Consider the following 13,092-nt stretch of genomic DNA (forward strand, 5'->3'; position numbering starts at 1 on the left):
TCTGGCCTTTATTCAGCTTGCACATTATAAATGTGATCAAGTGATGATCAACCGTGCTCACTCATACAGTCTCTTATACAAGTGACAAATGGCATCACTCATACTACGTCAGAGTCAGTTTTCCACAGGGTTTGTGCAACCAGCGCATTGTTCCCCTTAAATGGAAATGTATAGAGGCTCTCATAAATGATGATACAGTATTCAGAGTAAAGTTAACTTGGAAAGGTTCTACATGCTGACTATTTTATGGTATACATTTAACAAACTACATATTTAACAAGAAAACTAACAATGATACACGTAGTATAAGCAATGTGGCTAATTTAACAATGGTGGGGGTCTTTCACAGATCACCAAATCAAACCAGAGAACAGGATGAATTACTCCTTTAACTCCTCCTCTGAAACGTGTGGAAAGAAAAACTCTTATGGGAAATTCAATTTGGGAAATATATGCTGGAAGTCTCATGCGGACAGTAATAAAATATCATTAAAATTTCTCAAACTTATTTAAGATGGTTTTCTAACACAAAAAGTATTGCACCCATATGAGAACTATTTTGGACCTCGTTATGGTGAATAAAGCTGAATTAATCACTGGACTCAGAGTTTGTGGTTGACTAGTGATCACTTATCATGACCTGATTATATTACGGGCAAAAAGGATGGTTCCAACCAGTAAAATATATACTTGGTACTTCAAAAGTGCTAAGTTCCCAATGCTGAGAACAATTATGAACAAAATTGGTTGGGAGGAAAATTCAGAAAGAAAAATGTCAATGAAAATTTTGAGTTCTTTAAGAAGAGTTTATTAGATGACCAAAAACTTACAATTCTACTACCAAAAGAGAGGACAACTGTGGCTAAAACCTATCCTGGTTTAGTGCCCAAGTGGAGGCAGTAATTGGAAATGAAAAAGCAATTTATAACACATGTAAAATAGATAGCAATCGATAAAAATTAGAAGTCAAAAGTGCTGAAAATTGATTAGGGAAGCTGAAGGCAACAGGGAAAAATATATGGTTGGCAGAACTATGGACAATAAAAAGGTGGAGGTTTTATTTTTTGTTTTGTTTTATTTTAAGTATGTAAGCAACGTAAGTAATCCTAATAATGGAATAAGTCCATTACTTGATGGAGATGGCAAAATTCTTAATCAGGATGCAGAAAAAGCAGGGCGTTCAATTAATCTTTCTGGTCTGCATTTGAAAAGAAAACAGGATAATGAATTCATAACACATGAGGATGATGAAGTACCTTCCAGTCCCTTAGTAACCAAGGAGGACATTAAACCTCATTTACCAAGGATAAACATATTTAAATCAGGAGGCCCAGATAACTTGCACCCAAAAGTCCAAAAGAGTTGGCTCCGAAGACCTCTGGCCTGCCGATGTTAATTTTTAATATATCTTGTAATACCGAATAAATTCCAAAAGACTTGAAGAGCACTAATGTAGTGCCATTATTCAAAAAAAAGGGCAAGTGAGATAACCTGGACAATGGCCCTATTAGACTGACATAAATCCCAGGCAAAGTAATGAAAAGCTGACACAAGATTCAATTAATAACGAATTAAAGGCCAGAAATATAGTTAATGCCAGTAAACATGGCATAAAAGAAAAAAGGTCAAAAAATCTGATTTCATTCTTTGATGAAATTACAAGTTTGGTTGATAAAGGTAACTGTGAAGACAGATGTAATATACTTACACTTTTGTATGACATTTAACTTCATACCACACAACCTTCCAATTAAAAAATTAGCACTATATAATATCAATAGAGCACACACAAAATGGATTAAAAACTGGCTGACAGATCTCACAAAATTTACAACAGGGAATTATCATTGAATGGGAATATTTCTAAAGGGGGTCCAGAGGAATCGGTACGAGACTTTAGTCCACGTTTTCATCAGTGACCTGGAAGTAAATATAAAAACACTACTGACAAAACTTGCCTGTGACCACAAAGATTGGCAGAGTAGTAAATAATGACCAGGACAAGGCAGTCAGAGAGAGAGATCTGTATCTCTTGGTAAACTGGAGCCATTCAAACAAAATGCATTTTAATACAGCAAAATGAAAGTTATACGGTCAGGAAACAAGGAATTCAGGCCATATCTAAAGAATGGGTGGGGTGTCTGTATTCTAGTAAGCTATAACTCTCAAAAGGATTTAAGAGTCATAGTGGCCAAGCAATTCAACAGGAGTTTCCAGTGCAAACCTGTGGCTAGAAGGACAAATGCAATCCTTGGATAAACAGGGAAGTTGTAAGAAAGAGTGGGGAGGCAATTTTACCTCTGTCTGACATTTGTGAGACCAATACTGGAATATTGTACCCAGTTCTGGCGTCCACAAAAAAGAAGTAGCGGTGACTTGATTACAATATATAAGTACCTTCACAAGGACAAAATACTGGGTACACTAAAGGACTCTTTAATCTAGCGGAGAAAGACATAAGATTCAAAAGCTAGAAATTGAAGCCTTCTAGAGATTATTTTTAAATGTATTATTAGATATGACCATTCCTTAGAATTCATGGGTGTTCTACTATTTGGCTCCAAAATGGTGAGCAGCTTGATAAAGTCAGTTAGTAATAAAAGTCGGTTAGCAATAAAAGATAATTCAATATAAGAGGATTTCAGCAAAGCAAATCACAGAAGAATGAAAACATGACTGAACTGATTAACTGTTCTTAACAATTACCTTGATCGACTCCAGTTAGCTGATGATTGGATGTACTAATCTTGGCAGGTTCTTGCACATCTTCATAGCCATACTCTTCTTCTAATCGCTCAGCAAATGCTGAGGGTTTGTCACGTCTTGAGTAAATAAACTGAGCAGCTACAACAACCAGGAGCAGAACATTAAAAATAGTTTCCCTTCAAACAAGTATCCCATTGTTTGAATACAAAAGCTAGCTAAAGAAAATACATACTGATGGTAGCCTGCATTCATTAATCTGGAAAAAAGAATCTCATTTTGTAATTATTAGCCTCGAGGACTGCACTGGGCAAAGGAAAGTCCATACTTAAATACTGCGGATGGCCGCCTTCCACCAAAAGAGGAGAGACCTTATGCAGAAGTCAATATCCATGTACCTTTTAATATAACTCACAATTCTACCAAGTTCAGTATTCTGTAACAAAAAAATCAAGTTTATGAAGACTTTCAAAGGCAAAAAAAAATTCTAGACCAAGAGTTCTCAAGTATTTTTACTTAGGACTCAACTTATAACTTTATGACCCCAAATCTCAAAAACCTTTGCACTGTTTCAGCTTTAAAAAAAGCACATTAGCCATAATTAGTTTGTTTTAAAGTCCAGTGTGGTGTAGGGTTAAAGTAGCATTTACTAGTTTCTATCTATTCATAACAAAGCTTATTCAATTAATTCAGCCCATTTTTCTGTTCTTGAGCTTTAATTTTTACAAAAACAGGCCATGATTCAAAGTACTTTAGCATATGTTTAAAATTTAAACACATGCATAAATCCCACCCCTAATAAGCGAAGCACCTAAATCATATGCTTAAATGTTTTGCTGAATCCTGGCCCTAGTCATTATTCATAATTTTCAAAGTTTATGTAAAGAAATTTCAGACTAGGAGTCGTCTGTGAACATTCACTACAACTATCTGCTATATTTTATTTATGGTGTGTGAGCAGATTCTTGAGACATTTGGTTTTGTTTCTACTTTGTCACTGGATGGCTAAAGCTTTTTAAATGAGAAAAGCAAGCCTTGTCCACACACAAATATTCTAGCTTTCATGCAAAAACGAGAGTTCAGTGACTCCTCAAACATTGCTGTAATAATAAATAATAATAATTTCTACAAATGATCACGAGTAGCAAAAACACACACCATACAGACATGGTCAAAGAAAACAGCTATTCATTATTTGACCAAGTGGTCCCATACACCATAATGTAATATTCGCAAAACGCCAACTTTTATTGTGAACAAATACAAATTTGATAATCTCATCTTTTAAGAAGTTATAGTCTTAGCAAATGTTTCTTAAATGCACATCACCCAATAGTTTATATTCAATCATCTTAGTTGCTGCTATCTTGCAAAGCTATCTTTCTAGATGTAACCAGCATTAGGCACTTTTTAAATAAAAGCTTACTGTTGAAAGATTTTGTAGGGAATCAGGTGCACACAAGCCTCAGCACAGCTATGCAACCCACTTGTTTAAAAACAGAATACATCTAGAGTGTATTTTCATTTGTTTGTTTGTTTACAAGGTGAGAGGACCTCCTCACTCCTTACAAAAAGGACAAAAAAAACCCACCAGCAAAGTTTAAAAATGAACACGAAGCAATTTAATTTTAAATAGGGGAACATGACAAAAATATTGTAAATACATACCTATATCTGCAACTGCTTACTATGGAATAAAGAGTAACCAGACTGACAAATGACTATATTTGTAAAGGTATTTAGTTGCCTAAACAAGAAGATATGTCTCTAGTGGGATTTTCAGAAGTGCCTAGGACCCTAATTCCAACTGATTTCAATAGCAGTATTGCACCTAAATACTTTTAAAAATCTGGCCCACGTAGCTTTGTTCTGGAAATAAATGTATGTTTTTGCAACTGCTGCTCCAATCACATTCCAAATATAGCACTACTCAGCCAGCCTTGCCTTCGTTGACTTCTCAGTTCTTTTACCCATCAGAAAGTCCCAATATTCTGTACAATTTTTTATCATCTATATTTGTTCAAATTTCTCCAAATGAGACTTGCATAGACAAACATTTGAACTAACCTGTTGAAGGGGAAATACAACAATCATCCTCTACTGATTGGCCATAAAGATCATCATCTTCAAAATCTAAGAGGCAGAAACAGTAAGAATTAATCTGCATATAATTTATTTTTAAATATTTAACAAGTACGGAGTGTTTAAAAGCAATTTCTTAAATATTTTTAAAAACCCTCTCCCCAATTACATTATAATAATTATTCCACTTCAGTATTTCTAAGGTTCATCAGTAAAAAGTGTCTTTTAATCAGCTATAAGTAAGAACAGTAATACATGTATTGTTAATATTCAATAGGCTATGTATAGGACAGTGAAAAAAATTCAAGAACCTTCTAATTCTTTTCTGCACCCCTCTAACATGGAACCTAAGCAAATCATGGGACTGTCTGTATAGGAATATATATGAAATAAAATAATCAGCATATTTCCTACTAGAATATTTAACTTCAAGGATAAATTTATAAAACCACATACCTAAAGTACTTTCACGTGCACTGAGCATTCACACACGCAGGATGGTTTAGTATAAGATACTACAATAGAACACACTTACACAACAGAAAATGTAACTACAACTGTACTTCTATTACTGTACTATATTATATAACATAGTACATAACAGAGAAGGGCTACTAGGATGATCCGAGGAATGGAAAACTTATCTTATGAAAGGAAACTCAAGGAGCTTGGCTTGTTTAGCCTAACCAAAAGAAGGTTGAGGGGAGATATGATTGCTCTCTATAAACATATCAGAGGGATACATACCAGAGGGAGAGGAATTATTTAAGCTCGGTACCAGTGTGGACACAAGAACAAATGGATACAAACTGGCCATCGGGAAGTTTAGACTTGAAATTAAACGAAGATTTCTAACCATCAGAGGAGTGAAGGGGTTCTGGAATAGCCTTCCAAGGGAAGCAGTGGGGGCAAAAGACCTATCTGGCTTCAAGATTAAACTCAATAAGTTTATGGAGGAGATGGTATGATGGGCAACATGATTTTGCCAATTAATTGATCTTTATTCATGGTAAATAGGCCCAATGGCCTGCGATGGGATGTTAGATGGGGTGGGATCTGAGTTACTACAGAGAATTCTTTCCTGGGTATCTGGCTGGTGAATCTTGCCCACAAGCTCAGGGTTTAGCTGATCGCCATACTTGGAGTCGGGAAGGAATTTTCCTCCAGGGCAGACTGGAAGAAGCCCTTGGGGGGTTTTTCTCCTTCCTCTGTAGCATGGGGCACGGGTCACTTGCTGGAGGATTCTCTGCACCTTGAAGTCTTTAAACCATGCTCTGAGGACTTCAATAGCTCAGACATAGGTGAGAGGTTTGTTGCAGGAGAGGGTGGGTGAGATTCTGTGGCCTGCATTGTGCAGGAAGTCAGACTCGATGATCATAATGGTCCCTTCTGACCTTCATGTCTATGAGTCTATAACAGAAAATTATACTAAATGCAATTATTTCAGCCAAAAAACAAGGATCCTGTACCATTATTGAAACATAACATACATTTTCCCAACCAGGAATTTCTCTGCACTCAACAAATTGATTGGTCTAATCTGCAGGGTTTGAAAGATTTCCCCGATATTTTCTAGCAAGGTGAAGAACACCAGTGTTGCCATCCCTCAGCTATTCACAACCTTGCATATTAAAACATTAAAACAAAAACAAAAAAATAACTATGGCACTATCAACTTCCTATTTTGGGAAACTTTAACAATTGTAGTTTACTCTCTTTCCTGTATTAATGTTATACTTTGTTTCTCTTTCCTACCTTCACTACACTTTTTCTTTTCTCTTGTAGATTGTTCTCTTTCTGATATGTTAAGTGTGATGTTCCCTCATATCCTTTTTACTCTCTCCATCCATTTACATATTTTCTCTCTTTTTTCCCTTTACACTGTGGTCTGTTCTACAACTTCTCCCCCATATTTCTGTGTCTCTCTTCTTCTCCCACTCTCATTTAAAAAAAAAATCACTATCAGTTCTGCATTTTTTTAAATTTATCGTCCCCTTATATTACAGTTATTCCAAGAATAAGAACTTTGCTGACTTTTAGAGAAGGAATGGAAAAAATTTAGCACCGAGTAAGTGTCCTTCTAGCAATGTAATTGCTCATGTTTTTTGTAGATTTTCCTTCTATTTCCTTTTAAATATGAATTACAATGTAATTAAGTAATAACCATATCCTCAGTTGAATAAACTCTTTGGCCTCCTTGGGAAGAAGCATGATCTATTTTGAAGGAATGAGCATAAGATTGAGAGCCACAATGTCCTGGCTCTTTCAACGACTGTTCCATCCCTTGCCTCACTTCTCCATCTATAAAATAGGAAAATACTATAAGAGTACTGAGAAGATTAACAGAGCAGCTTTATGGACATGTAAAGCTATGTAAAGATAATATTAATTATTTCTAATAAATATGTCTATGTTTATTCAGATCAGGATATGGCTCTCAAAGCTCATTAAAAGGAAGCAAATGATACCAATAATATGGAAAAGAAACTTATTTTCAACGCTTAGTATTTACAAATACATAGTGAACATAATTACAAAGAACAAAATATATCCTAAAATATTGTTTAAAAGATGCTAGTACACACTCAACAGTTTAAAATATATATAATTTGTTTTAAAAAGTCATGAAGAATGAAGTAGCTAGCATGCTAACAAAACTATGCACACTCCTTAATAACAGCTTCTACACCAAAGCAAATGTTGTATCCTTCCCTACAAAAGGCAGTCAGATCGATCTGGGGAATTAAAGGCTTATTGCTCTGACTACTTGATGTGACATGGACAAATCAGCTTCTGTAAAGAATAATCATACCTCTATTAGAATTCTTTGGATATGTCAATAAGCCAGTGAATAATGGAGAACAGGCTGTCATAATTATTTGGACTTTCATTAACCATTTGACAAAGTTCCTCACAAGCAGCTGCTAAGGAAACTAAACAGCAGCCATAGGGTGAAAAGTAAAGTACCGCCACGGATTGGAAACTGGTTAATGGAGGCGGAGGGAGATCATTTTTCAACATGGTCAAAAACTAACAGTGAAGTGTCCCATGGTTCCACACTAGGACTGGTGTTTATTAATATATTTCCTATTAATCTGGAAAGGGGGCTGAGCAGTGATGTGGGAAATTTCGCAGATGAAACAAAATTACTGAATTAGCCACGAGGAGAGCAAATCATGATGAAATTCAGACAAAATGAACAGATACACACTGGTAAGTGCAATTCCAGTGTTGACAAATGCAAGGTAACACACATTGGAAATAATAATTTGAATCACTCACACTCCTTACTGGGTCCTAAATTAACAGTAACTTGATAGGGAAAAAAAGACTAGATACAGGCATAAATATACTGGCATATGAAGAGAAGGGAGTTACCTTACAAGCGGAGAACGAGTGTTGACTAGGCCAATTCAGTCACAGTGGATGTGGTCCACTCCCAACAACTGATGGGGAGGTGTCCATACCAAGAGAAGGAAAATGAAAATTACAGATACAGGCAATTTTCCCTCTCTTGGTATTGATACCGCCTCATCAGTTATTGGGAGTGGATCACATCTACCATGACTGAACTGGCCTAGTCAACACTGGTTCTCCATTTGTAAGGTAACTCCCTTCTCTTCATGTGCTAGTATATTTATGCCTGTATCTGTAATTTTCACTCCATGCATCTGAAGGAGCAGGTTTTTTACCCACGAGAGCTTATGCCCAAATAAATTTGTTAGTCTTCAAGGTGGCACCGGACTCCAACTAGACAGATGGACCACTGGTTTGATCTCTTATGGCAATTCTTGTGTTCCCATCCCCAAACCAGCAACAGGTATATTTAAATTTACATAAATACATGATTTAAACCACAATTGCATTACAACAAAAAATAATATTGCTCTTCTCTTTGGACATTACGAGATTTATTCATAAATAAGTGGAGCAATTACTACTATATTCATTTTTACCCATTTGAAAATAGCTCCCTCTCCTTTTGTATTTATGATTTCTAATTTTTGAAAAAGGTAAAGGAAGAACATCAGAATTATTAAAAAGAAACCCCTGCCCCCAAGAACTCATACTGCATCAAGTGAGCACAAGAGTAGTTTGATTTTGCACTGGGAAGGAGATGGATTTTCTTCTTTTGTTTTCCCCTAAAATTTTCCAATTTTTCCACATTCAATGCAGCTTCAGCAGAGGCAGCAATGATAGGCAAGCTAGTGGAGAGAAAGGGCCAACACCTTCCTGTGATTTAGCCATGGAGTCATTCAGATATGTATTAGGACTCAACCATGACTACTCCCGGTGGAACTGAACCAGCAGCAAATTTTAAGACAGAAATACAGTAAATATACATATTCGATGTATAAATGGTCTTTCCTGTCCCTAATTTCCATGATGAACAATCTTCAGTACTGGAATGCAAAAGATTTAATATGGCCAGTCCGGCAATAGAAGTGATTTTTTTTAAATTTACCTACACAAAAATACAAAATTGCATCATCTACGCAAAAAGTAAAGTCACAGCAAAACCCTAACTATGCTACAGGTAGCATGTCCCCATAATATGAGTCTCTGGGTGTGTATATATGTACGTATGTGAACGCACGTATACATACAAACACACACCCAAAACTAACAAATTTGGATACAACAGAATTTGTAGACCAAGTTTCTGATGTACATAATAAGATGTTCATTATACACATATAGCAATTAAAGACTGCAATCCAGCAAACACTTATGCAAGTAACTTTAGATGTGCGAGTAGTGTAGTCTTAATGAAAAGGATTACTCATGTGTAAAGATATCCATGTGTGTTTCCAGGATTGGGACCAAAGTGTTTAATAGGAAAACTGAAAACCACTTAAAAGTAGGGACATTTGTAGAATTTAGCCCAAGGGTTCTCAAACTGGGGGTCAGGACCCCTCAGGGAGTTGCGAGGTTATTATACGGGGGGATTGCAAGCTGTCAGCCTCCACCCCAAACCCTGCTTTGCCTCCAGCATTTATAATGGTGTTAAATATATTGAAAAGTGTTTTTAATTTATAAGTGGGGGAGGTTGCACTCAGAGGTTTGCTATGTGAAAGGGGTCACCAATACAAAAGTTTCAGAACCACTGGTTTAGCCCCATCACAGACTAGGTGAAACTGAGTTAATCTCCAAGGGGTGAAACAATCAAGCAGAGAAATCTCCAAGCAAGTCTTAAGGTCTGTCTATATTAGGTTAATTTGCACTCCTAATGTAGATGCGTTGGACTGATGTAGTGTCACTTCCATTGGTGTAGCTTACTCCAACAAGCTATAAACGCCACTAGTGCAAACCTCATTTTACACCAGTGAAACACAACTACACTGAGGAGGCTGAATCACTATAGCTGCTCTACTGAAAAATAAGGAAAAAGATTTTAGTGACTGCATGACCTGAAACTCTTATTTTCATAATATAGTTTGAGGGTGAACAGATACAAATTAGACCTGAACTGCAGCAGGGAGCTACAGAACCTGGTTAAAGACAAGTGCAAAATCATTATTTAAAATCACTGATATAGTTACACGAGTATATGAGCACCTAATATAAATTGCAGTGTAGGTAAATGGGATAGTATACCAAAGAAAGCTGCACTAACGAAGATGTTCGTAAGAATATAGTTATATGAAGGCAAATTTAAAATACACGGAGCCTTAAATACTCCCATCTTAAGACAAGTTGTCTGGAAACGAAATGCTTTATTACATGCCCTGCAAATTCCCTCTCAGGGACCTGCATGTCCTCCCCAAGAGATTAGGGACATCAACCAAACTTAAAACACAGAGGAAGGCAACTAACACCACCTTGATGTTTCAAGTGGTTGTGATGGCATAAATTGTTCCGGGAGACACACTGACCCCTCAGTGCACAGCCAGGTTAGGTGAAAATAAGCTTGTCGTAAGTTTTAAGGTAACACTATCCACTTGAAACGTAGCCCGTTTCAAACAGAGCTGAAAGTTGTGAGGTACTACACCCGCCCTGTCCTCCCCTGCCAATTTCTGTGCTTTTAAAATGCGTTTCTACTTTTTAAATATTTCTCTCTCCCGTGCCATGCTGTGAAAGTCCCACACAGCGATGGAAACGGGTGAACTGGTTTCCACAAGGGAGAGAATTAGACTGAGCACACTCACACTGCTGTCAAATGCGCTCCCTAAACAATCCCTGGAAGTTAGAGGAAAAATAGCCCCCTCCCACTCCCCCGGGGCCTAGCACCTCCCCATACACTCCACTCCTGTTCCCGGGGCCTAGCCCCGTCCATGGCCTGGCGTACACACAACACCCCCCTTCCCTCCCTGCGAGGCCGCCTGGGAGACGTGTTAATGCCGCTGGTGCTTCCTGCCGCCAGGACCGACGTGAGCGGGGGGGGTTACTGGTAGGGACCGGGGATGTGAAAGGCGGAGGCTTCTCACTACCTTCGTCGTAGTTATAGCCTCGGACGTTCCTGTGCCGGGCCATGGCGGCGGCAGCGACGTCGCTCACACTCGGTGGCGTTGGCGGCCGCAGCCTTAGGCCGCCATCTTGGTCTCCGCCTGCCCTCCGCGAATCGCTGTGCGCACGCGCGGAACAGCCCCCCTCCCGGACGTTCTGTATGCGCATGCGCACTCCCTCGCCAACTGCCCCGCCGGAGGAGCTGCTCTGAGTGCGAGTTTTCCCTTGCCCAGAGCCGCGTCAGCTCCCCCTCCCACTTCCCTCCGGCTCGTGCAGCCTGACCCCGCCCTGCGGCCAACGCGGCCCGCCTGGCAGCACCGCCCAGTCTGTGCCCCGCCGTCCCCGACACGTGCACACCCTGCCAAACCCGAATTACGTCACCCCCCCACGCGCACCCCCCCCACGGTATCTGCGCTGCGAATAACCGCCCCAGAGCGCCTCTCACCCGCGCCCCCTCAGAACCCCTCGCGGTCCCTGCGCACCTCCCCCCACGCCAGTGACTCCATCCACGGCCCTGACTGCGCTGTACCCCACCTAGCCCGTCCTTGCCCTACCCCCCACACACAGAGCAGGCCATCCCCGATCCCATGTATCAGCCACACTGCCCCTTCCACACACACTGCACCCTGCCCTTCTTCCCCCTGTACACCCCCCCTCCCCCGAACTCCCCAAGCTGTGCCACTGCCCTGTCAAAATTGCTCTGACACCCAGCTCAACAGGCCTGGAGCAGCAAATATAATTTGTATAATTATAATTGGTTTGTATAATTTTTGGTGGTGCCCAGAACAGGTCCAAGTCCTGCCCCCCTCCCTCTGACCACACCTGCCTAACGGTCTGGGAGGGAATTTGGGTGTGGGACAGGGTTTGGGGTGCAGGCTCTGGAAGAGAGTTTGGGTGTGGGACTGGGACTGCTCAGCTTGGAAAAGAGACAACTAAAGGGGGATATGATAGGATCTGTAAAATCATGAATGGTATGGAGAACATATGACTTCAGTCTGGACATTTACTGATGCATCTCAAAATGCTCTAAACCAGTGTTTCTCAACAACTGGTGCGTGGACCAGCGCCAGTCCCCGAGATCTCCCTGACACAGTTCAGGAACGCAGTAAGCCAGTCCTTGGTATCAAAACAGTTGAGAAACACTGCTCTCGATGACTAGGTCTTTTCAAATGTTAAAATCTGTGATAAATATTAAACACACTAAAGTAACAGCGTCTTTTCTATTTCATATAACACTTCTGTTAAACTTGTTCATATTTTTAACACAAATCTCATCAGTCTCTTATCAATTTATCATTTTATCACACTTCCTTGAATTTTGGTACCAGTTTTACTGGCTTATTTATCACTTTTTTTATTACCCCTAATTTTTGGGACAAAAACCACATATCCTTTATTTGATAACCAAATCTAACACTGTTTTCAAGACTTAGGAAGTTTTAATTAAAGTGAATAACTTAAATAATGGCACTAGAAAATATAAACATAACTACTCTGCAATGCAGGAGAATCTACGTAGTATAATCCATATATGCCAATAATACGAAGCTTCCCTGAAGCAATAATTTTAATGGTAAAGCAGATGTAACCTTTAAAAGGAACCTGTAACTTATAATATGTCTTAGTTTAATGTGTAATTATCACTTAGCAGGTAGTTTGAAAAGAAGACCTAAAAACAGTGCATTCCAAGGACAATAGCATGCAGAAGTATTATTATTTTTGTATTGCAATAGAGCTCAGGATGGCCCCATCTTTGTTCTCTTCGGAAAGCACCCAGCACAATGGGGTCCTAGTCCATGATGAGGACACCACTGTAATGCAAATAATAATAATAAATGTGCCATAGGCCTTCCCTAGGTA

General features: G+C 39.0%; 1 protein-coding gene across 5 annotated transcripts in view; it reads right to left on the reverse strand.

The window, feature by feature from the left end:
* HBS1L (HBS1 like translational GTPase) overlaps positions 1-11,624 on the reverse strand; it is a 115,488-nt gene extending 103,864 nt beyond the window's left edge. For 2 of the 5 annotated variants that reach the window (XM_037894826.2, XM_037894824.2), the window contains exons 1-2: positions 11,217-11,499; positions 4,771-4,836 (exon numbers count right to left, since the gene is read on the reverse strand). In XM_037894826.2, coding sequence (XP_037750754.2) covers positions 4,771-4,836; positions 11,217-11,400 — 250 coding nt within the window. In that variant the 5' untranslated portion in view covers positions 11,401-11,499. Of the gene's footprint in view, positions 1-2,706; positions 2,845-4,770; positions 4,837-11,216 lie in introns of all 5 variants that reach the window. The other 3 variants (XM_007058053.4, XM_037894825.2, XM_027820535.3) reach the window with 3 other exon arrangements.
* Between the last annotated feature and the right edge of the window lie 1,468 nt (positions 11,625-13,092).

The sequence above is a fragment of the Chelonia mydas genome, chromosome 3, assembly GCF_015237465.2.
Source record: "Chelonia mydas isolate rCheMyd1 chromosome 3, rCheMyd1.pri.v2, whole genome shotgun sequence".
Lineage (NCBI taxonomy): Eukaryota > Metazoa > Chordata > Testudines > Cheloniidae > Chelonia > Chelonia mydas.